This window comes from Zeus faber (assembly GCF_960531495.2).
Source record: "Zeus faber genome assembly, chromosome: 18".
Lineage (NCBI taxonomy): Eukaryota > Metazoa > Chordata > Actinopteri > Zeiformes > Zeidae > Zeus > Zeus faber.
This window is the reverse complement of record NC_137210.1, coordinates 20,360,559-20,384,808: the sequence shown is the minus strand read 5'-3', so window position 1 is coordinate 20,384,808 and position 24,250 is coordinate 20,360,559. Positions and strand designations below refer to the sequence as shown.

The 24,250-nt window shown below is 43.0% G+C and overlaps 1 protein-coding gene across 1 annotated transcript in view; it reads right to left on the bottom strand.

Annotated features, from left to right (window-relative positions):
* Nucleotides 1-24,250, bottom strand: part of LOC307244573 (partitioning defective 3 homolog B-like) — a gene marked incomplete at both ends in the record, with an annotated part of 251,215 nt that overhangs the window by 61,020 nt on the left and 165,945 nt on the right. The window contains 3 exons of the mRNA XM_080019807.1: nt 1,010-1,130; nt 21,023-21,391; nt 22,526-22,639. Coding sequence (XP_079875933.1) covers nt 1,010-1,130; nt 21,023-21,391; nt 22,526-22,639 — 604 coding nt within the window. The remainder of the gene's footprint in view (nt 1-1,009; nt 1,131-21,022; nt 21,392-22,525; nt 22,640-24,250) is intronic.

Sequence of the window (24,250 nt, the reverse complement as noted above, 5' to 3'; positions counted from 1 at the left end):
ATTGAAACGTAGTGTTATATGACCAACAACATATCAGGTTAGATACTGAATAATAATCAATTATTTGCAGGTTAACTTCAGTTAATCCTGCCTGTTTCACACAGTGGAAACCTGATGCAGGCAGTCTAATGCCGAAACAAGAGCAACCAATCAGAGACGACCTGGTGTCAGACAGAGGCCTGACACCAGCCTGACCACACACACTCACACTCAAACACACACACACACACACACACACACACACACACACACACACACACACACACACACACACACACACACACACACGATTACCGAAACAAGATTAAACATTTCCTCAGCTTTGGTTGCAAGGAAAATATACAAATCTAAGAAAGCTAAACAGAGACAAAGTGTTCTAAAGTTGTGTGGGAGTTGAAGATGAAGGAACTACTTTTGGTGAAGTAACACAATGTCATTGGTGTAGATAACCTGAAAACCAGCGCTCGACCACGAAACAGAGATCAAAAATGGCTTCCAAAAAGCACTCAGCACAAAGCGGAGCCACGTCTCTGATACAGTCACAGTATTCAAAACAAGCAATTCAGGAATATTCATATCTATAGCCGTGTGTAGTTTTAAGTGCAAATAAAACAACCTCCTTTATGAAATAAATCTGCTTTTAAAGGCAGAGGCTTGTCGAAATCAAGCAGTTTGAAATAATCTTAAATTCTAAGGCGGTATATATATCTTGCCCGCTGACTGGTGGCAGGAAGCAGAGCTGTGAATGCATGGGAGCTGTTTGGCCTTTGGCTCATTTAACAGCCGACGTCGGCGATTTGAGGTTTTCATCTTTTTCAATCTCACTGCCGTACGGAATAGGGCGGACGTCTTAACGACGCTTGCATGTGATTGGCTGGTCTCTGTGGCTCTGGGGCTTGTCGATAATCATGTATGACAATTATATAGCATCCATCTATCTATCCGTCCATCTGTCTCTCTATCCGTCCATCTATTTGACTCCATAAACACATGCGTTCTCACTCCTCACCCTGTGTGGGTCGTTGTCCGGTCCTCTGCGTCGTGGCTCCAGCTCCTCGTAGGCTGGTGCCGTTCCCTCTCTCCTGGCCTGCTGGTACTCCCTGCGCAGCTGCTGGATCCGGTCTACACTGCTACACACGCGCACACACACACACACACACACACACACACCCCCACACACACACACGCGCACACGCACACGCGCACACACACGCACACACAACAAAGACAAAACACATTATGAGAGGCTGCGCACGGATCAAAACCAAAAGTAGAATGTCTCACAGGCAGTAACCAACATAAAGGGATGGTTTCAAATCCCAACAACGACAGTGCTGAAAGAAAAACACATTAAAGGACAGGTTAGCTGCAGTAAAAGACTAGAAAGAGGAAGTTTCGCCACTGGAAACTTGCTGTAGCCAACTACACACTATTCACACTGAAATGTGAGATTTTTATTACTCAAAACGTACAAAAAAAATACACTAAGACATGTGAGACTGTAATGAGTTTCCCGTTTTCCGGGTTCAACATTTAACGGTTCTTTTTAAAGGTTTAAAGGTTTAAAGGTTTAAAGTTTTGCCCCATTCAGCTGCATTGAAGCGCAGTGAGAAGCCGCAGCAGAGTAGAGTTTCTCACTCGTAAAGCATTCAGCGAGGTTGTGGGTAACCGACGGCAACCAAGAGTTTGATGGTGCCTGGGTTGAAAAAGAGGTATGGAGAGACCACCCGGGACCTTTCCACATAGATTCACCCAAACATCAATCATGTGGTCATCACTACGACACCAAGATCCCTCAGAACTCCCGCTGTGGGCGAACCAATAGCATCCGTCCATTTTGGAAAAACAAAAATAAAAATAAAAAGTATCTTCCCAACATCCGCCCACAGAGGTGGGACTGTGATAAAGACACTGCGCTGCGTGGACACACCCACACCCACACCCACACACACACACACACACACACACACACACACACACACACACCAAGATAGACAAGCGCATGCAGATCCATTTTTGATGTATCTTTTCTGTTTTTCTCTCTTTTTCTCACCTCACTCCTTCTATTGATATTTCTCTCTGTCAACATTTATACGAACAACTGCGAACCCTGAACTCAAGCAAAAAACAAACAAAAAAAAAAAAACCTGCACCCACCAGCACACCCACAGTATGGAAATATGAAAGTGTATGATTCATGCTATACAGTACGGGCGGTTTGTGAACACAGCATTGAGCTTGGAAGGCAAAACAAATCAATAAGCACTCTCAGTCCATTTGATGCATATATAAAACCTTTTCTTCTCCATTTTTGTTCTTCTGTTTTACCTCCTGCCGGACCTCCCTCTTCCACAGCTCGGTCTCCACCCTCATCCTCCCTCCGACCCTCTTCCGCCAAAACAGAGGCTCTCCGTGACACGCTGGGTCACACGGGCTGGAAGTGTTAAAAATATTCTTTCTTATTTAGTTAGTGCTCAGCATGTGACCCAGCGGCAGAACGCGCGCCCACGCACACCCACACATACACACAACAGTACTGTATGTGTATGTGCGCGTGTGTTTGTAACTTGAAATCCCCAATTCTCCAGACACGAGCATAATAGTCACACATGTTAGTTTTATCAAATTAAAAGCAATTCTTCGTTTTCAAGGCACGCTATTTTCCGAGTGAAGGAACTCTCCGTCAAATGTGAGACATATGGTGTAACTACTAATCGCTGACATGAGCCAAAACATCATAGGTTTTATGCATATACATTTTATCATGTTTAAAAGAAAGTACTACATGTACAAATTGGAATAAAAACTAAATTGCGCCTCACAACTGATAACGTATTTCAATTAAAGATAAGTAAACATAAGGGCGAGGCCTCTCCATTTACTGCTTGTACAAATGTGTGCGTCCTATGTGTTTTCTTTAAAAGTCTACTGATATTTTCTTTTGTCTTTTATTGAGTCTTTAGACTTATCTTGTTGTTTTATTTACCAATGTAGGTTTAAATAAGATTTGAAAAAATATTGATGCTGAAATTGAGAACTCATCAATTCATATTTAAGAGTATTTAATGAGTTTTAAGGCCTGAATTGAATCCATTTTACACCTTGCTCTCTTTGCCCCCCTCAGTGAGAACTGGGGGTTTAAATGTACACATCATTAATTTACTGTCCATATACGCAAACACACACAAGCCAAGAAATCAACACACACACATAAGAATACATTGCTTTGAGTAAATACACACGTCTCACACTCCCACACACGCACACACACACACCACACACACCTGCACACAAAGCACATACTTTAAACAATTTATGGCCATGCATAAATGGAACGCCACAAGATTGGAGGAAGAAGAAAAAAAATGCAATAAAAAAGACATAACATGAACACAACCAACCTTTGACCAACACACACACACACACACACACACACACATACACATACACACACACGCGCTTGACCGCAGAGTGTGGGTGCTATCGATCAGCCCCGGAGGAACGACTGGCGTGTAATAAAAGGCAGAGTGGAGCGACTTCACTGTTTAACGGCCTCCTGGTCATTAAACAACACCAGGAACGAGGAGCCTGGTGCAACTATGCATTCATGACAACACATTTTGGAATATGTTCCCAAAATGTAAGTTGACAGAATGCGGTCGGCAACTTATGTAAAGACAATCGCATTTTGTAATTAATATCTTGTGAGCACAATAAGTACTTCCGCATTCTGTAGTAACCACATATTATCACATAATGTGGTGGTTGTTACAGTATCGGAGGGTGTTACACATTTCTATGAGAAATGTGTAATAAGTTAAAGACAAAATCAATGTAATAATGCAAAAACATAATGCGATAACACACCAACATTAACGCAATCATGTAATATCATTAAAGCAGCACAATGTAACTTTTGGTATTTGGCGCCCTTACAGGCAAACTCAAACTTGGTCCGGTGTCTGAAAATAATTTATTTTACCGGACAAATTTGAACCTTATTGTTCACGTTTCAATAACAGTCTATGTTAGAAACACAGGTATATTGTACACCTGGGTTACAGCGGCCATTGCCGCTTCTGCGAGCACACACCACGGCTCCCCTGGAGCCTCTCTCTGAGGGGAGACGAGGCGTGGGGATCGGCCCCTTCGCTACCGGTGTAGGTACCAGATGTGCTCGGCCTGTCAGATCGGCTCGTACGGGCCGGTCAGAGGGTGAAACAAACCCAGCGCTGTCATGAAAGTGGTTGAGGAGCCAAACATCAAAAGAGTGACGGGTTGGAAGACATGTGACCAAGTCCCTCTTATCCAAGTCTCAAGTAAGTCCCAAGTCATTTTTCTTTGGGCAAGTCAAGTCAAGTCACAGGTTATGTCATGTCGAGTCGAGGCCTTAGTTAATGGAGCTGTTTTTAATCAAGGACCTTTCTCTGGCAGCCAAATCTGAGAATATTTTTATTGTTAGATATGATTTAGTCCAATCTTCCATACCCGTCTATACTATAGCTGGGAAAATAACAGTGAAACTAGAAACTAGGAAAAAAAAATAAAATTTTTTTTAATTTTTATTTTTTTAAAGAAAAGAATCGCATTGATTACCACTTTAATATAGGGGACAATATTTTGAGAAATCTGAATTTTCTGAAGAAAATTTCAGGCCAGTGGCTCAGGAGGTATAGCGGGTCGTCTTGTGATCGGGTCGATTCCCGGCTCCTCCTGGCAGCGTGTTGAAGGTCCTTGAGCAAGACCCTTAACTCCCTCACTGCTCCCGATGAGCCTCGCATGGTGCACCGCCCATATCCGTGTATGAATGACTTGTAAGTCGCTTTGGACAAAAATATGCGCTATGTATTGTCATTTAAATACGTTTTTGGGGCTTTCCTACATATTTCTGAATGAGACCATTTCTTTTTTTTCTTGTTTTCTTTCTTTTTACTGAATAGATGGATTGCAACTGGCTGATTTAATTAGAAGCTCAATATTCAATCGCTTTAGTGGGTGAAAACAGTGAGACGCTCATCATTAACTGTGACATTCCCGGGGCAATTAAGAGCGCCATTATTGTTTGTGGCATCGATCCTCCAAACGATGATCATGACTGTGCATCTGTCGGTAGGGAAGTCACATTTTCTACTTTTCCTAAAATAGATGAAAGGGCCTTTCTTTTTTTTCCTTCCCCTTTATTCTTCGCCGTCTCGAAAGCTTTTGAATCAATCGCAGTTTGTCTTTTCAAGGTTTATTGATTTTTCCAAAGAGCTATCATGACTTTGTGTTTGTGGAAATCAAAGGACTTCCTGCTTTACTCCACTATCGACTGGCCTTTTGTGGCTCCTCTCCCCCTTTCAGCGGCGGCGTGGATTGTTAGATATTCTTCACTCCCGTTTCTTCTTTGTAAACGTTTTAAGTACAATACAGGGCTGTCGCATTTTCTGCTCCCACTTTTTTCTTTATGATTCTAGAACGTTCTCTCCTCGACCCCCTTACTCAAGAGTCCTCACCGGGTGCTTGAAGTGCTTGAATTTCCATCCCAAGAAATTCAAGTCCTGCAATACTTAAAAAAAAAATTAGCCCATTTTTGGCTGAAGTGCTTGAAAAGTCCTTGAAAAAATGCAATCATTGAAAACCTGTGATATCCCTATGATTTTGTCACTTAAATCACGATGAAGGCCTTATAAACATTTTGCAGAATCGCTTTTACGACTTAGATGATGTCAAAGAAATGTTCATTTAATCCTGCATATGTAGTTGTAAATAGAAACTTATAATAGTACACTAGACCACAATGAGATGGTACATATATATATATACACACACACACACAACAATCAGCCACAACATTAAAACCACCACTAATAACCACTAATATTGTGTAGCTCCACCTCGTGCCTCCAGAACAGCTCTGACCCGTGGAGGCATGGACTCCACAAGACCTCTGAAGGTGTCCTGTGGTGTCTGGCACCAAGACGTTAGCAGCAGATCCTTTAAGTCCTGGAAGTTGTGTTCTGACACCTTTCTATCATAGCAGCATTAACATTTTCAGCAGCTTGTGCTGCAGTAGATCTTCTGTGGGATCGGACAAGACGGACTAGACTTCACTCCGCAACGTGCATCAATGAGCCCATGGGCGCCCATGACCCTGTCACTGGTTCACCGGTTGTCCTTCCTTGGACCACCTTTGGGAGGTACTAACGAGTGCATACCGGGAACACCCCACAAGACCTGTTGTTTTGGAGATGCTCTGACCCAGTCGTCAAGCCATCACAATTTGGTCCTTGTCAAAGTCACTCAGGTCCTTACGCTTGACCATTTTTCCTGCTTCCAACCCAACTTCAAGAAACTGACTGTTCACTTGCTGCCTCATATATCCCACCTCTGGACAGGAGCCATTGGAACAGGATGATCAATGTTATTCACTTCACGTCAGTGGTTTTAATGTTGTGGTTATATTGTATGATTGTATTCGATTTTAATTAATAAAGATCCCATTTAAAATGTATTGAAATGAAAATGAAAACATAGTGTTTAAAAAAGTACTTGAAAGTCCTGGGATTTCAGTGTGTGAGCCCCGGATTACTTCACATGTATATTGCTGTTCAACTTCCGTCTGATTCTCTCTGTTGTCTGTCCCTTCATCTGTCCGTGTCTTCTGATACCAGGCCTGATTTCAACATTTTTGAGAATTTAAGTTGTTCATTTGAGCGGTCATATCAATTTTGATATCTATTTTATTTCTATTTCTCTTATTGCGGCCTCTTTCTCGGTCAGATTGTTGACCTCAGATTGTCGACCTTCATCTATCTTTCTTTCCTTGATGGCTTCACACAGATGACTCTTTTTTGTTATTTTTGGGGGGGGTCAAGATGGAAGAATCACTCGTTTCTGAGACGTAAAAACGACGGAACGGATGTCCACGTAGTGTTGAGAGGTGAACATTTGAACTCCCCAGGGTCCCGGTGAGAAAAGACAAGAACACGGCAGGCGAGAACGTTTTCTGTTCGTTATTATTCATCTTTTCTCCATCCCAAACAGGCAGCCTCCACGGAGCTTGAAATAAAAACCTTTCCAGTCATTATTTACAGTGCGCCAAGGAGAAACGCACGGACACAAATATAAATGGTCACATCCTTTTTAAAAATTACAGTGGTGGAGATTTGCAAAAGCAGTATTTTTTATTTTCTTATCAGGATGAATCAAGAGACTGAAATGTCCACATAGACTAAAATAGAAGCCCACGCAGACAAAAGTAAAAAAATGTTTGACTCAAGTAAAGTTTTTACTTGAGTAAAAGCTCAAATACCCTGGCACAAATAGACTCCAGTAAAAGGGAAAGCAGCATATTAAGTAATGGATTAGTCTTAATAAAATGTAATTTAATTTAAAATGAAAATAAATAAATAAAAATAATTGTATATAAATATATATACACGCTTCTCTACGTGAGTTTTGGTAATCGGCTTGTCACCATGTCGCTAAATACAACGGATATATGGTTGAAGTCTGGTGTCTGGTTTCAACACTGTCATAGAACGTAACGGACGAACATCCCACCACTGATCCATCTATCCCCACCCTTCACCCAAAACTACACAAATCAATTAGATAAGTCAATCATTCAAGGGATTAAATAGGATGGTTACCAGTACACATCTTCACAGTAGACATTTTTTGGGCTCTCAGGGCTTGTAAATATTTATAGCCTTTAATGGCAGTGATGTCTTCTCCGGCTGTGGATGTTGACGTATGAGAGGCGATCCGACCGTGTCATTAATGAAACAGTCTTCTTAATTATTAATGTCAGTATTAATAACATCCACGCCGCGTTGCCGATTCCCATTTTAAACATTTATGGAATTGTTATTGGTGTGCCAGAGCACGGCCACAAGATTGATAGCCCGCCGGCTGAGAGATTGGGTCCAAGTGTGTGCGTGCGTGCGTGCGTGTGTGTGAGAAGAAGTCCAAATGAGCTATATTTTGTATCAGATTAAATGAATGTTGTGTTAACTCTCGATCATAATATCACTCAAGCTTAGCTGTTCTGTTCTAATATTGATTTCGAAATATAAATATTCTCATGAAATCAGGGTAGTGAAGATTTTTTGTCAACGAGAATCGTTTTTTTTCTTTTAATCAATTTTATTTTAGCTGATACCAGGCACACGTTAAGGAACTTCATGTAATTATGCCGTTTTTTTTAACAACATGCCAACATGACATACATTCAGCTTTAATTGTGCAATTACACACACATTTTCTCATAATCCATTTATGGTTGTAGTTGCTACACATTGTAGGGTTTGTCGCACAGTGAAACATGATCAAATAGTAAAGTGTGACACATGATTTAAATTAAGACAGAAATTCTGCTGTGTTATTACGCTGAAGCAACACTATGTAACTTTTTTACTTTTCTTTACTCTTTTTAAAGCTTCAAAATCATTTTGATGGTACGCTGACGTGTGTTCACTTTTATTCACTGAAACCTCAAACTAAAACACGATCGGCAAACAAAAAGGTACTTTGGTTGGACTCTGTAGTCCCCCTCACCTTATGTTGTCACGGCTCGGCAGCAGACGCACGGATCTTGTAGTAATCCATGAATGGTGCCACCGTGCCAGATTTCCTTATCAAACACAAATTGGTGTTTTGAAAGTTGAAATTTGTAAACAAGGGATGAGGGTGTTTTTTCTCCCTTCCCTTTTAAGCTCCGTGCGCCGTGATTGGTCAGAAGCGCCACGCTCCATGTTTGCTTACATTCGCTCCCACGTGCAGATAACGTAAAGCGCGGTGACTCCTAATGATGTCACATACTGCCGTGAAGCAGCTCTGCCGCTGATTTGCGACAGTGATAGAAAAGGTCATTCTTTGACTTTTTTGACCACATCAAGATCGGCAGTTATGCAGCCCATGTGTCCCGATAATAATATAATAATCAAAAAAACATTGATTATTTATCCTGTACTTATCTGTTTTACACTTCTTTTAAGTCACTCACAAAAAAAGTGCAGAGGTCGGACAAGTTATTACAAATCATCCATCCATGTTTGTTTACACGAGCGTTTACACAGAACACGGCTCTGCAAGCAAGAAGGGTGCTGCGTTCATGGGAACCGTGGATGGTGTGTTCACTGGAACTCAAAAAGGGTGGGTGTAAGTTTGATGTTTAGTCTGGCTGTCAACGGTTTAAAAGTGATGGGGTGGGAATATTACTTGGATTGAGAAGATAAAGATATTTGTTTTTTGTTTGATTACATGTATTTCAGTGAATATCTATAATTATAATACAAATTCAATTCATTTTTGGACAGGTTCGTTAGATTGCCCAATAATATCATTATTAGACAGGTACTAACACCTTGTCTTTTCCAGATACTCACCGGAGGCAGGATACTGCAGGTGAGACTGCGGTATCTTGGGAAAAAAAGTGACTTGACTTGGGACCTGACTTGCCTTAAAGAAACATCAACTATTCTCGAAATAAATCCTCTTGAAGTAATATTCGTCTGTCCATGGATACCGGGAGTGGCCTGGTCTTTTGAGATCCGTTTTATTTTGTTGCTGTGCTTGTTTCAAAGTTCCAGACATTCTCTACCCGCCTCCCAACTGCAATTTCTGCCCAAATCAGTCACATTCGTCCTCCCTCAAACCGTCCCTCTCCATCCCTCCCTCCCCACCTTCTCCCTCCATCTCCCTACGCGGCTAATTTGCCTGCCCCGAGCCTCCCGTCCGATTAGCCCACGTCTCCGCTAACGAAGTTTGACAACAAAAGATCACCGCCGCTGACAGGTGGGGATAGGGGCGACAGGGGCGAGGGAGTGAGTGTGTGCGTGCATATGACAGGCGGCGCCTCTCCCCTTCCCCGTGGGCTAACAGGAAGTGACACGTGTTTCCAAAATGCCGCGCACAGGAAATGACAGTGTTGGGTAATCTGCGGCGTTTAAGTGAGCGGAGTAATTAGCGCTCCGCAGAGCTGCCATGACATCATTCCGACTGGCTGTCCAAACATGGGAGGTGGAGGGCAGCGGGCGGGGAGAGCAAACGGGTAAAGTGCCGGCGTATCATTGATTAAACAATTAGTTTTGAAAGAACGTTTTGTTTGTTGGTGTGTGTGTGTGTGTGTGTGTGTGTGAATTGTATATGCATGGGGCGGGCGTGCGAGGCAGTGGAGAGGGAGGGCGAGGGCGAGGGCGCGGCGGGGCTACAGGTGGTGAATTGGCCGGCGTGTCATCCTTCAGACAGGCTGTCAGGGCGTAATGTGCCCCCCCCCCCAGTCGTCCCCACGGCGACATGTCTATTTTCCCAACGTCTCGGCCGGCTGCAGCGGCGCCGGGCGGGCCGGCCTCCGTCCTTTATCCTTTATCTCTGCGTCGGTGCCGCCGACACGGACAGCGGGCGCAGTGTTTTCCGAGAGCTCAAAACGCCTCGTTTACGTAGCTCCGCAACCGATCCTACGATACCAACATTATATATTGTGGTTGTTTTTTAGAGATGGATAAAAACCTAAATAAATACTACTACTGCTACTTCTACTATTAATAATAATAATAATAATAATAATAATAATTCCACTCAGATATGATTAATTCATATTCTTTCAATTTCAGAATCAATTTGAAAATTGTAACGTCAATACTTTGTTTGGAAGTTATGCAACAAGTTTTCGCTTATGACATCATAAAGCAGACACACAAAAATGACCAGAAAAATGATCAAAACAGCCTCACGATATATATATATATATATATTGCGTTCTGCATTAGTGCATCTATACAACGTGCGCATCTTGTGCAGCCGTACTGCCACGCCCATATTTCAGCACTTCGCCCCCCTCTCGCTCTTTGTTCTCTGGGTGACCTCCCTTGTCCCTCTTCAGCCTCTTTTCATCACTCTTTCCTTGAAGCTCCGTTCGAGCAATGCCCCGAATATGAGCAAAGTGAAGCGCTCGTCTCTTCAAAGCAATTTATCTGACAATTACAATTAGTGAGGAGTTGAGAGATAATCACTGGTCTATCACATGCACTTAGTCATTTAGAATTATAGCCATTAGAGATCTTTTTTTTTTTTTTTTTTTTTTTTAATTCTTTGCCCTTAAATGCTTGCTGGGTAGTTGCTGCTCTCCACAAGAGGAGCAGCTCGGAGAACCAAATAGCCGTAGGGGATTAATGGGTAATTGTGGACGTTGAGATTTACTACAAGCTGTTGTTTTTTTTTACTACTTGGTGTGAATTCACGTGATCTGGATTGTATGGATATCTTCTTTTGGTGCACACATATTGGAATACCAGCCTGGGAGCAAATCTACTGTATCCTCCATTTTACTTTTTTTTTACTTCTCATTTAACTGAGATGCGAGACTTCCATCACGCAGAGGTAAAATGATAACCGAAGACAAAATGATCATCCAAATCAATGATGATAAATAAGGATCAGTGAACACCCGGCCAGGATGGCGTTCTACATCCGACCTGTTGCTCACTCTCACCAAAGTTACTCTGAGTGCTGAAAACTGGTAAATAAGTTCTGATTGGTCCACAGGGTGAGCCTCACACACGTGCAGGGAGGATAAATTGATAAATCAATGAGGATATATAGATCAAGTTATTGCGATTTCAGGTTACTCACTAGAGAATCTTACACAGTTCCCCGTTAACACAAGGACACGTGGGGGCATTAAAGTAGGACCAAAATGAGGGAGAAAATAAAATTAAAAAAAAAAAAAAAAAAAGGCTCAGGATAAAAGCCACAAAGCCTTTGGGAGCATTTTGTCATCATACATTCTAAGGTTAGAAAATGCTCATGCTATGAACATGTGTGTCTGAAGGCACATCCCTGAGCTTCCCCTCGGGAGGTTTAATAAGGTGTCATCGTATCTTCACTCTTATCTTATCTTTGAACATTTTCTCTCGGTCTTCACTAAAAAGGTTCATCACAGGCAAAAGTGAAGTTAAAAAAGTGTACATGTTCACCTACACATACGGGCACGAAAACATCATGGACACATAATAATAACAGCCTCTGCACACATAGGGTCCATTACCTGTGTGAACACACTTGAAACCCATAATAAATACACTGCTCACACCTGTTGCTTAGCTACAGGATGCAACTATGGGAGAGGGATAGTACGTAAGCTTGAAGAGTATTTGTGTGTCTGCTTGTATGTGTGTGTGTGTGTGTGTGCGTGTGTGCGCGCGTGTGTGTATGCGTTACACACAAGCCCCATCACTAGTGGATGTCCTTTGCCTTGAAAATTATTTTTCACCGAGAAGGTACAAATACGAAAAGGCGGAAACCGCAAATGAGGGGAGAGGGAAAGGGAGAGTGAAAAGACAAGCCCTCTATTGAAAGAGAGAGAGAGAGAGAGAGAGAAAAAGAGGGAGCTGGAGGAAGGGATGGAGAGGGCGAGTGCCACTTGAGGACTGCTCTATATTAGAGAGGCTGAATCACACGCTTTAGAGTCCGGAAGAGAGACCGGCCCTTTTCTCCTCCTTTCTCCACCCCCCCAACCCCTCGCTGAAAAAAAACCACACGCAGGCACGCACACGCACACGCACACGCACACACACACACTCGTAATCCTTCACTGCTTCTGTCTCCATTTTCCCACATCCACCGCTCTGTCTTGTTTGGCCTTTTAGCCTCGAATGTCCCGCGACCGTCTCTCCTCTTGTGTGTGTTCCCTTTGTTTGTCTATAATTGTTCCACTTAGGCTGCCCTCCACCCCCACCCACCCCTACTCCTCCTCTTCTCCTCCCCGCACCTCCCCTCTTCTCCTCCTTTGCTCTATTCTTTACCCCCCTGGTTCATTCTTCCTTCTCTCGACCACTTCAGATCCCCCTCAGCTTTGCACACACCCCCCCAACTAAACACAATTACACACTGAGCGCAAACATTTTCTGCAGCAAAGAGAAATATCAGCAAAAAGCTGAATGTGTTCGCCAGTTACGGGTTTTAAAGTCCCGGTAAAAGGGAAACAGCGTCTGTTCCCATAAAGGTTGAGACGGATCAATTGTTTTCCATTACTGATTTGAAATTTGAAAAAGCCTCTACATTTGAAGATGTTGACGGATATCACAGCATCACACTATGGCAGTGATATCGCGGTATCGGATCAAGGACTTGACACGGTTGTTGGTAAAATCTGCCACGTGATGCTGCTTCTTTCAAGGCGGAATGATGGCCAGGAACACAAGCTGCTGGTCCACCATCGGTCACTGGATTTTGGGTTCTGGCGATTTGTGTCACACAGGCACGCGCACAAACACACACACACACACACACACACACACACACACACACACACACACACACACACACACACACACACACACACACACACACACACACACACACACACACACACACACACACACACACACACACACACACGTAGGGTCTGACTACCCATTGAGACCTCCTCAATGGGTAGAAAATGGTCCCCACACACACACACACACACACACACACACACACGCATGCACACGCGCACACACACACGCACACACACACACACACACCCCGACCCATAGAGTCCTCTTGTCTTCTTTTATTCTCTCACACTTATAGACACAATTACAACACACACACACACACACACACACATCTTGAGACACCACCTGCCTAATATAAACCCTTCTGTGTGTGTGTGTGTGTGTGTGTGTGTGTGTGTGTGTGTGTGTGTGTGTGTGTGTGTGTGTAGCACTTAGTGAGCTGCAAGAACGTCAGATTAATTAAACATAATAATGGAGCCTCTCCGGTGACAGGCCGAGCCTCACATCAGTGACGTCTCTTCTCTGTCTCTCCATCGCTCCCTCCATCCGTTCCCCATCTTTTCTCTCCCTAAACCTTCTATCGTTTTTCCTTTCTATTCTGTTCTATGGTGTTTTGTGCAGCCGTGACGATTGGACGCCGTGTCAGCCCTGGGTGAGCGCCACGGGCGGGAAGAGGGGGGAAGAGAGAGAGAGAAAAAAAAAAAAAAAAAAAAAGCCGAAAAAAGAAAGAGAGAATGTTCTCCCATTAGTTTTGATGGGAGGGTTGTTCACCTGGCAGCGGAAAGACAGGAAGCGCAGCCGTTGTTTCCAGACCCCGTCCGCCCTGGACTACAATTAGTCAGAGGCTCTCTCTGCTCTCCACTTCCTCTTTCTTCTCTCCTCATCTCCTCCTCTTTCTTCTCTCCATCCTTCCTCTTCTCTCATGGACCCAATTCCTCCAGTAGGTTTGGGCACTTTCTTTTGTTTGCCATTGTTGCTATTTCTTTAAATTCAGCTTTTTTTCCTCTTTCCCTCCTTCCTTTCCTCTCTCTTTCTGGACGTTCCTCTTTCTTTCTTGCCCTCCATCCGTCCCTCCCTCCCCTCCCTCCCACTTTTCCTCTCCCGTTCACTCACTCTGTCTGTCCGTCAGTCCCTCTCCCCCTCTTTTACTCCGTCCACCCATCTCTCTAACACCCTCATTCCCTCTCCCTGTCTCTTTTTTCTCTCTCTCTATCTGTCTCCCCGTCCTCTCTTCTCCTCAATCTATCTCTCTCTCTTGCACCTCCCTCCCTCCCCCTTTCTCGCTTTCTGTCCGCTCATCAGTCAGCTCCTCTCTCTCTCTCTCACTCTGTCCATCCATCTCTCGGTACCTACCTCGTTCCCTCTTTCTTTTTTTCTCTCTGTCCCCTCCTCTTTTCCTCCACCCATCCCTTTCTCTCTCCCTGCCTTTCTCTCTGAATTTTTCTCTTTCTGTCATTCTGTCAGTTACTCTCGCTGTCTCCCTTTAACTATTTCACTCTGTCCATCCATCTTTCTCTACCTCCCTCATTTTCTCTCTCTACCTCCCTCGTTCTCTCTCTCCATCTCCCTCTACCTCCCCCATTCTCTCTCTCGCTCTCCTTTCCAGGCTGATTGTTTTCTAATTGGTGGAGTAGTGGAGGTCGTGGTTGTTATGGTAACCTGGAGAGGGGTGCGGGTGGGGGTGCACTTGAGAAAACTGAGGGCTGCACTGTACCAAGGCTGAGGTGGCCACTTCAGAAAATGGACAGAGAGAGAGAGGGAGAGGGAAAGATAGAGAGGGGGAGAGAGAGAGAAAGAGAGAGAGACAGTGTGTGCATATGTTTGATATGCTAACATCCTTGTATTCTGCTGATGCACCTGCATGTAAGAGAGAGAGAGAGAGGAGGGGGAGAGAAAGAGGAAGAGCGAGAGCGAGAGAGAGAGACAGAGGAGGGGGAGAGAAAGAGGGAGAGAGAGAGTGAGAGAGAGGGGGGGGGGGAGAGAGGGAGAGAGAGAGAGAGAGAGAGAGACAGCGAGAGGGTTCAGACTGTACGTCTGTGTGTATGTACCCATGTAAACACAAAAGTGTGTGTGGGTGCACAGACGTGCATGTGTGTGTGTGAGTGTGTGTGGCCCCTTTCTTGGTTTGTTTTTTTCCATCCCCAGCTTTGTCTGTCCTTCCCAGCATGTATTACTCCAACTCCACAGTTCGTTTTATCTTGTTGTGTGCACATCAAAGAAAAGTGTGCGAGTGTTTTTATGTGCGCGGCTGTGTGTGTGTGTGTGTGTGTGTGTGTGTGTGAGGTAGACGGGGTCTAAGGAGGACAATGTGGACTCCATATTGTGTCTATATTTCCTCTACTTCTTTCTTTTTCACAAATATTGCACTTCTTCATCTCTGCATGTGTACACCTGTTTTTGAAAGAAGATCTAAAATAAGTGAGTGTGTGTGTGTGTGTGTGTGTGTGTGTGTGTGTGTGTGTGTGTGTGTGTGTGTGTGTGTGTGTGTGTGTGTGTGTGTGTGTGTGTGATAACAGAGCTGCTGTGACCTTTAGAATAAAAGCTGGCTGATATAAGATACTAATGGTGTGTCTGGTTTAATTTGTTTAATAAGCTCAATAAGTTGAAGAATTGTACCAAATTGCAAGCTCTCACAAGTATTGTGGAGACGGAGGTTGAATTTGCTTTGCATTGCAACAAGAACAACCATTAAAAAAACCACGACAGCAGGATCTCTCTCTATTCACTCAAAACTAGCTTCGTCAAAAGTTTCTTTAGCAATTCTATTCCCAACTATCTTGCTACATTTGGGGGCATTTCACTTTAAGACATGTTTCCATGTTTCAGACAGTTTTAAAACAGGGCACCAGGATTTTTCAATTTTGAAGCCTCACCCTCTCTCACCTTGGCTTCAGCTCTATCTCCAAGTCGTCCAATCCTCTGAGCTTTGGGAGATTTGTCTCCCAGCTCAGCATCGAGGCTGCAGCGGATCCTGATAGGAGCGCACCGTGATTTATGTTTGGCTCCGTACGCTACCATGAGCTGCATCGTTTATTATACAGATCCCTGCAGATCACACAGGACACTGCCTGTATATGGCAGTTTGTTTTTCTCAATTATTCTTCATGTGGCGTGTTTAGAGGGTTTTAATGCGTTTTGTGTGTTGGTGTGTGTGGGTGTTGTGTTTATGCGTCTGTGTGTTTGTGTACTTTTTACTGTCAATGCATTGTGTCGCCTCCATTTATAAAAGAAGAGAGTGAAGATCCCAGTGGATGGATCCAGATATTATGGCTTCCCATCCCTCCTTGTGTCTGGCCTTGTGGCTTTGTTGAAGCACTGATGGAAGTGAGTCTTCTGTGATTTGTTTATCTGTTGCACACACGCGCTGGTGTCTCGACCTCCCTTGACACAAACACACAATACCCATATTACACACCTAAACACACAGACACACACACTCAGACTCTGCTCGCAAAATAACAACTTTCATTGTCTCATTTGATTATAGTGAGCTATATATATATATATATATATATATATATATATATATATATATATATATATATATATATATATACACACTGTATATACACACACACACTGATCAGCCACAACATTAAAACCACCTGCCTAGACCTCACCAGGGGTCCTAACTGAGCCATGCACTAGGCTCCACTACCTACTGTACTGTATGTAGCATACTGTACCGCATACTGTATCACTGTTCAGGGTTGTTCGTGATGCCGTATTGCTGCGCCGTACTGTTGTATACTGTGCTGTATTATCCCAAACACTACCTCACACTATTCACATTCACATGCCACTTTAATTCACATGCCACTTTAAATGCACATATCTGTATATACATAGCCATATTCCTTCAACCTATTCCATTTTATTTCAATTTATTTTTTATTGTATTTTATTCTATATATTTTTTATCTTATTCTATAAGTATTCCACTTACTGTATTACGTTTTAGGAGTCAGTTAGTCGGTCTATTAGAAAGGCATTTTCTACTTTTTATTTTATTTTATTTTTGTACTTTTTCCTAGGACTTCTTGTGTGCTATCACCGGGTGCGTTGCATTACATTTCACTGCATATATGTATGGAAGTATGTATATGTATGTGACAAATAAAAATCTTGAATCTTGAATCTTGAATCTTGAATCTTGAATCTAAAATTGTGTGGATTGCACTCATGCCGCCAAAAAGCTCTGACCCGTGGAGGCATGGACTCCACAAGACCTCTGAAGGTGTCCTGTGGTGTCTGGCACCAAGACGTTAGCAGCAGACCCTTTGAGTCCTGGAAGTTGTGAGGTGGGACCCCAATGGATCGGGCTTGTTGTTCCAGCACATCCCATAGATCCTCCGTCGGATTGAGATCTGGGGAGTTTGGAGGCCAAGTCAACACCTTGAACTCTTTGTCATGTTCCTCAAACAATTCGTGAACATTTTTTGCAGTGTGGCAGGGCGCATTATCCTGCTGAAAGAGGCCACTGCCATCAGGGAATATGTGGCCATAAAGGGATGTACTTGGTCTGCAGCAATGTTCAGGTAGGTGGTGCGTGTAAAAATAACATCCGCATGAATGCAGGACCCAAGGTTTCCCAGCAGAACATTGACCAGAGCATCACACTGCCTCCACCTGCTTGTCTTCTTCCCATAAGGCATCCTGGTGCCATCTCTTCCCCTGGTAAACGACGCACACACACACACCCAGTCATCCCCATTGTGTAAGAGAAAACATGATTCATCAGACCAGGCCACCTTCTTCCATTGCTCCATGGCCCAGTTCTGACGCTCATGTGTCTATTGTAGGAGCTTTCAGCGGTAGTCAGGGGTCAACATGGACACTCTGACCGGTCTGCAGCTACACAGCCCCATACACAGCAAGCTGTGATGCACTGTGTGTTCTGACACCTTTCTATCATAGCAGCATTAACTTTTTCACCAATTTGTCGGCGGTTCACCGGTTGTCCTTCCTTGGACCACTTTTGGGAGGTACTAACCACTGCACACCGGGAACAACCCACAAGACCTTTCGTTTTGGAGATGCTCTGACCCAGTCGTCTAGTCATCACAATTTGTCAAAGTCACTCAGATCCTTGACGCTTGACCATTTTTCCTGCTTCCAACACATCAAGTTCAAGAACTGACTGTTCAAATGCTGCCTCATATATCCCACCTCTTGACAAGTGCAATTGGAACGAGATGATCAATGTTATTTACTTCACATGCAGTGGTTTTAATGTTGTGGCTGGTCGGTGTAGTTATACATGCCACGTTTCAGAATATACAACGTAAAATACAGTTTCTTATACATAAAAAAGAGAATCTACCTGCCAACAAAATAAAAACAAAATAAACAAAAACTCTGTTAAAAAGGTATCAAAGGCTTGTTCGGTGAGGTTTACAAAGTTTCTTCGAGCATTAATTATTTTATGATAAAAAAAACTGAACACAGATCTTCTCCTGAGCAACGTAAGACTTGTTTGCTAATGAATGTAAATTAAAATTGCATTTTTGCCATTGTAACAAAATGATAAATGTCATTCACTTCCCCTGTCAGTGGTTTTCATGTCCTGGCCGATGGGTGTTTATACATACATACTAGATGGCACAATACCCCCTCCAATCTGATATTGTTCTCTGTAGTAAGCTTTTTTGCTGTTTTTATTGATTCACTTCACTTAAAATGGCCAACTAAAATGTTGTTACTCTCTTACTGAGTTCTGGCTTCAGAGTTGTAGTATACAGTACACGTAGATATGTTTTTATGGTTGCATGGTAAAAATAAATTAAAAAATACCTGACCCTCTAAACACAGACATACACAAAAAAAACAAAACTTTTTTACGATTACTTTCTATTACGCCCCCCCCCACACACACACACACACACACACACACACAGGTTGGCAAATAGAGGGCAGTGAGAAGGTGAAACCTGATTTAGACAGGGGAGTGGTAAAAATATGAGGACGTCAGCAACATAATATCACATTGTACAGGAAATGGAGAAGGATGATGGAGGAAGGGATGGGGTGAGGAATGTCTAGAAAAGGGTAAAAAAAAAAAAAAGCATGGGTGGAACAGAGATAAGAAAGAGGAGAAAATATTGCTGGTTGCCGCATAGCCAACCAACCGTCATGCACCCGACGTTAAATACAGTATGTGGATTTCCATCCCATGTAATACGACTGGCTGAGATATCGATTTTAGGGGGGTTAGAATTTGATTTCACTTTCGATTTCAAGGTCACGATTCGATTCGATGTTAACATGTATTTTTTCCAGCACTGACGGCTATGCCATTGTTCGACTATTTGTAAAGAAAAACTCTTGTTCCTCAATAAGTAACCTTTATTTGAATATTAAAGATGATAAATAATAACAAAAATATGAGAATATATAAAGATCCAAAGAGTTAAAAACAAAAAAAAAGCAAAACTAGACTTTAAAATAATAAACAATAAGTTACTTATTACACTACCTTTAAGTTACTTACCAAAATAAGTGCAGAAAAATGGATGCTCTTTTTGGTAGTAAAAGGAAAATGACTACCTGCAGCTCCACATCTCCAATCACAGCGATCTTTTCGCCAAACAAAGCAAATAAAAACCCCGATGTATTTAATTGACTCCTTTTCCTGCTACGGCTCCGCTGTGGAGCAGATCGCAGATCGCTCCTGAAAAGATCCCGCCCGTGTTCTCACGGCACTGGTTGGGAACCTCTACACGAGAGGCATTCCATCGGTGATGGTCGGGTTTATCTCCCACTTTGGTCTTTGGAATTACTGGACATTCTTGTACACACAGTGAAATGCCGGAGGAGAGGGAAACGCGCTGGTGCAGCGACTTCACACACCATTACCGGGAATATCTCTCTCTAATGTGCGTTCACTGTGCAACAAGATGGAAGAACTTATATTGAACTTTATTGTTGTTTTTTTTGTAATATTCGAACCAAACTTCATGATTGTCGGTTTCAGAGCCGGGAGCTGCAGTCGACTCAGCGGAGGGCCACACACACCCCAGCGCACTCTGCATTTGTTTACCGGCGGATCTTGACAGCCCCAACATGGCGACCGTGTCGGACAATATTACCCACAAAAATAAAAGGAGAATCACCAACCTGCTTGGGATTTCAAAGTTGGAAGTCGAACGCTCATTTCGATCGATTTTCGATCTCGAATCAGAATCGTGACACTGCTAATCTATATATTAATATCGTGATACCAGACTGTCTGTGAATTTGAGTGATCGTAATATTGTGATAAAGTTAATTGTTGTCTTCTGCAGTTCTACCTCTGCACTACAGTAAAGTAATGACGTTTTCTGAACTTCAAGGATTGTTCTAACTGTTGCCTCTACGGTACTAGCTCGTTCGCAATATCTATATTATTAATGACTGTTTCTCTCATAAGTCTCGTGTGTAAATAGAGTATATGAAAGCACCAAGAGTCATCCCCAACATATGGTCAAATTATCAATCACCACCCTTTTCTTCCACATAATTCAACCAAATAACAGCTAAAAGTGAGCTGTTTAAACTGGTCTTCCACAACGTTGTGTCTTGGCCAACCTGGCTTCACAACGGTCGCATGGCATCTGCACTATGGTTGAAATGGATTTCAACTGACCTTTGGCTACAGTGAGTATTCACATCATTAATTTAGCCAATGTGTGTCCTTAGCTTATAATGGCTTCACCCAGGTTCTGTATCAGTGCAACTTTTCGCAACATTTGGGAACTGGAAACGGATGGTGACCTTACCTGTCACTGGCTGCAGCAGGAGCATTAGGGGAGGTGGTCGCACTTCCTCTAGGTTTGTTGACCTTAGCATACAGCCCGTCCAGAGGATCACCGTTGGGACCCGCCGCAGGGTCGTTGTCTTGGTTAACGTGCCCGGCGAAGGCGGTCGGGTGCTCGGGGGAGGCCGTACGGATGTGGTTGGGGTGGGAGGTGTAAGGAGGCGCCTGGGGTGAGGCGGACACGTCGTGCTCTCTGAAGGTGTGGATGCGGGCATAGTTGGGGTCAGTGTCGTCGTCCTCAACATCCTGGTACTGTGGCCCACGGGCCCCGTCTTTCCTGCGAGGGTCTTTGGACTTGCTTTCTCGCAGCTCGGGGTACGTTGCCTCGATCCTGCCGAAAACAAAACAAATAAATCTTAACAAAACAGAAACTGTAGAGAATCCCGACACCAAGACAAAAAAACATTCTTCAGCTGTTGGTTTTCAAAACTGACAAAATGGTTCCCGAATTGTAATAATTGTAAGATTAGCGACAAGGATCCTTATCCTAATGATGAGGATAATAATAAGGATAATGATATTCTCACTTGTTTCACCATTTCTGACACATTTTCCTTGGTTTAAGTTTCCAAACATACAGAAGCATTTTTTCAAACATATGAACCGTGGTCATCAACAGGGCAAGCATAAGATGGTCGATAATAGCCCAATCTGGTTGCCACAGGGCAACCATTATTGCCGGGCAATGGAAGCTTAAAATTTTTTTCAATTGCATAAAAAATAATAAGAAGAAGAATCGAAGTGGAAATCCGTAACAAAAAAAAATATATATATAATGTAAATATTATAATTGTACTGCCACTGCTGCTGCGACTTTTTTAAGAAACAACGATTTTTTTGTGTTATGCATGCACTCCTCTATATGCCGTTTGCATTGTTCTTTCCTGGTCAAGAATACAAAGGCACAAGGGCACAGTGAAAAAGCAACCATGAAAACCATGAAAAAGCAAAGTGAAAAAGCAACCATGACGAGGGTAAAACAAATTACAGTTTAAAACTGAAATCTGGGACTTGTAGAGTTATCTGTGCAACACTGCCGATTTTATGGATTACCACTTTAAATGTGACAGAAAAAAGCCCCTGCATTCCCGTGAGTTGTGTGGACGTTCCAGTGGACAACGGCTGAGTTAGTTACGACATCGGTCAACCACAGAGCAATGCTAGAAATCTGACCACAGCCAGGGGCGCGGTGACAGAATAATACGACTCAGGAATGATGAGCATAGAGTATAAACAGAACAGAGGAACGGGAGGGAATGAAAGGAGGAAAAATAGAGAGAGAAATACAAGGGGGTGAAACATTGCCAGAGATGTTCGGGAGCAGTTTAGATAGCAGACTCCGTGAGAATGAACAACCATCGACACAGCACCAAGGTGGGACGCCAAAATGGCAGCGAGGCGAGGTAAACAGCGAGTCGTAAACAGTTTAACAGTAAGCAGAAGAATTCCGGCGGTTTCCACCAACCTCTCTATCTCCTCCTTCATGTTCTCCAGCTCCTCCGCACTCAGCATCTCCGACTTCTTCCGCTGGAGAGCGTTCTTCTTTCCTTCCTTCTTCTCCTCTTTCTTCTTCCCAAACCTGCGAGAGGGGGAGAAATCAAATTAGTGAGAAAATCCATATGAAAGGGAATCTTATTTCATGGGACATGCTAAAAAGGCTTGGAAATAATTGGCCAAACGCGGCCATTTACTGTATGTGGCTAAATAACAGAAAATCTAAATGTAAAAAAAATCTTAAAGATGGCGTAAAAATAGTGAATAGCCACAATGGGGAACAGGTAAATGAATGCAATTCAATTTATATATCAATTAAACATATGTTTTAATCTCTTATACCCTCTTCTTTGGGTCATATCTAAGTCACATGACCAGTTTCTGTTATCATTTTGAAATGTTTTCTCGAAATATTGGCTCATTGAGTTACTTTAAGCTCCCTACTTTTGGGGGATTTTTCAGCATGAATTGATTAATAAAAAACAAATAAAACTATATGAGCTACATTATGCCTTTTATAATGCCCTTATTTGATGGTGTGATTTGTACAGTTTGCAGCAGAAATAGTAAAACATTATTATTAAAGGATCTATATATCTATATACAGTAAATATGTATATACATATATACACAGTATTTATATATACACTGTATTTGTATGTATGTGTTTATATATATATATATAAATATATATATATTAAAGGAAGGATATGCAAAGTATATTTAACAGTGCAGAGCGATGGGTTTTGACAGCGATTGCTCCTGCAAGGTAGGTGCATTTCTCGACAGGTAGCGAAAGCCGACGTAACACCTGTTGTAAAAAGTCATCAGCTGCTGCGTTGGTGAGTCCCCACTTTGAGTTGCAAGAAGGAAACTTATTGTATCCTACGTCTGTTTTGCCTCTCGCTCTGGTTTCGGACCGGAGCCTGGACTTTTAGTGGCGTGGGTTTGTGGTGTCCTGCATTATTGATTTGTGACTGACAGATGAGGGATAAACAGCACATTGGCGGCACGCTCACAGCACGCAAGGCGATGTATGAAATGCCGACATTAAGATGCAGGGACGCAGCGCGACAGAAACGCAGAGGCACACTGAAAAATGCAGTGAGAGTCACACACGCAGTGAGCGGTGTTCGGGTGTGAATAATCTACATTCATCAAACATACAGAAACATACATGTGGGAAGAGGAAAGTTGGGTGTGTGGGCGTGTGGGTGTGAAAAGGTGTCAACTAATTATTACATGTGTATGTGAGCAACACAAGTGTATTGAGACGGAAAATAAATCAAGCAAAAATGAACAGCAATGCACAGCAAAATCACAAGAGGAATTTCTTTTTTTATGAAAACGAAGAATGAGACAAGAACTTGTCTCACACACCACTGGTTCTGCCACCAGAATAAATTAAAGGGTGGTGAACATCACCCCATCTTAAGTGCCCACATCAATATCGAAACCACCCCAGTCAATATTGTGTAGGACTCTGTGTGTGTGTGTGTGTGTGTGTGTGTGGGTGGGTGTGTGTGTGTGTGTGTGTGTGTGGGGTAAAAATTTTGAGCTTACTCAGCACTCCTGCACACTGCACCAGTCATTACTTGGAAAAGACCATGAATCACGAGGATATCAGTGTGCCCCTAACCTCACACGCGCACGCGCGTGCACACACACACACACACACACACACACACACACACAC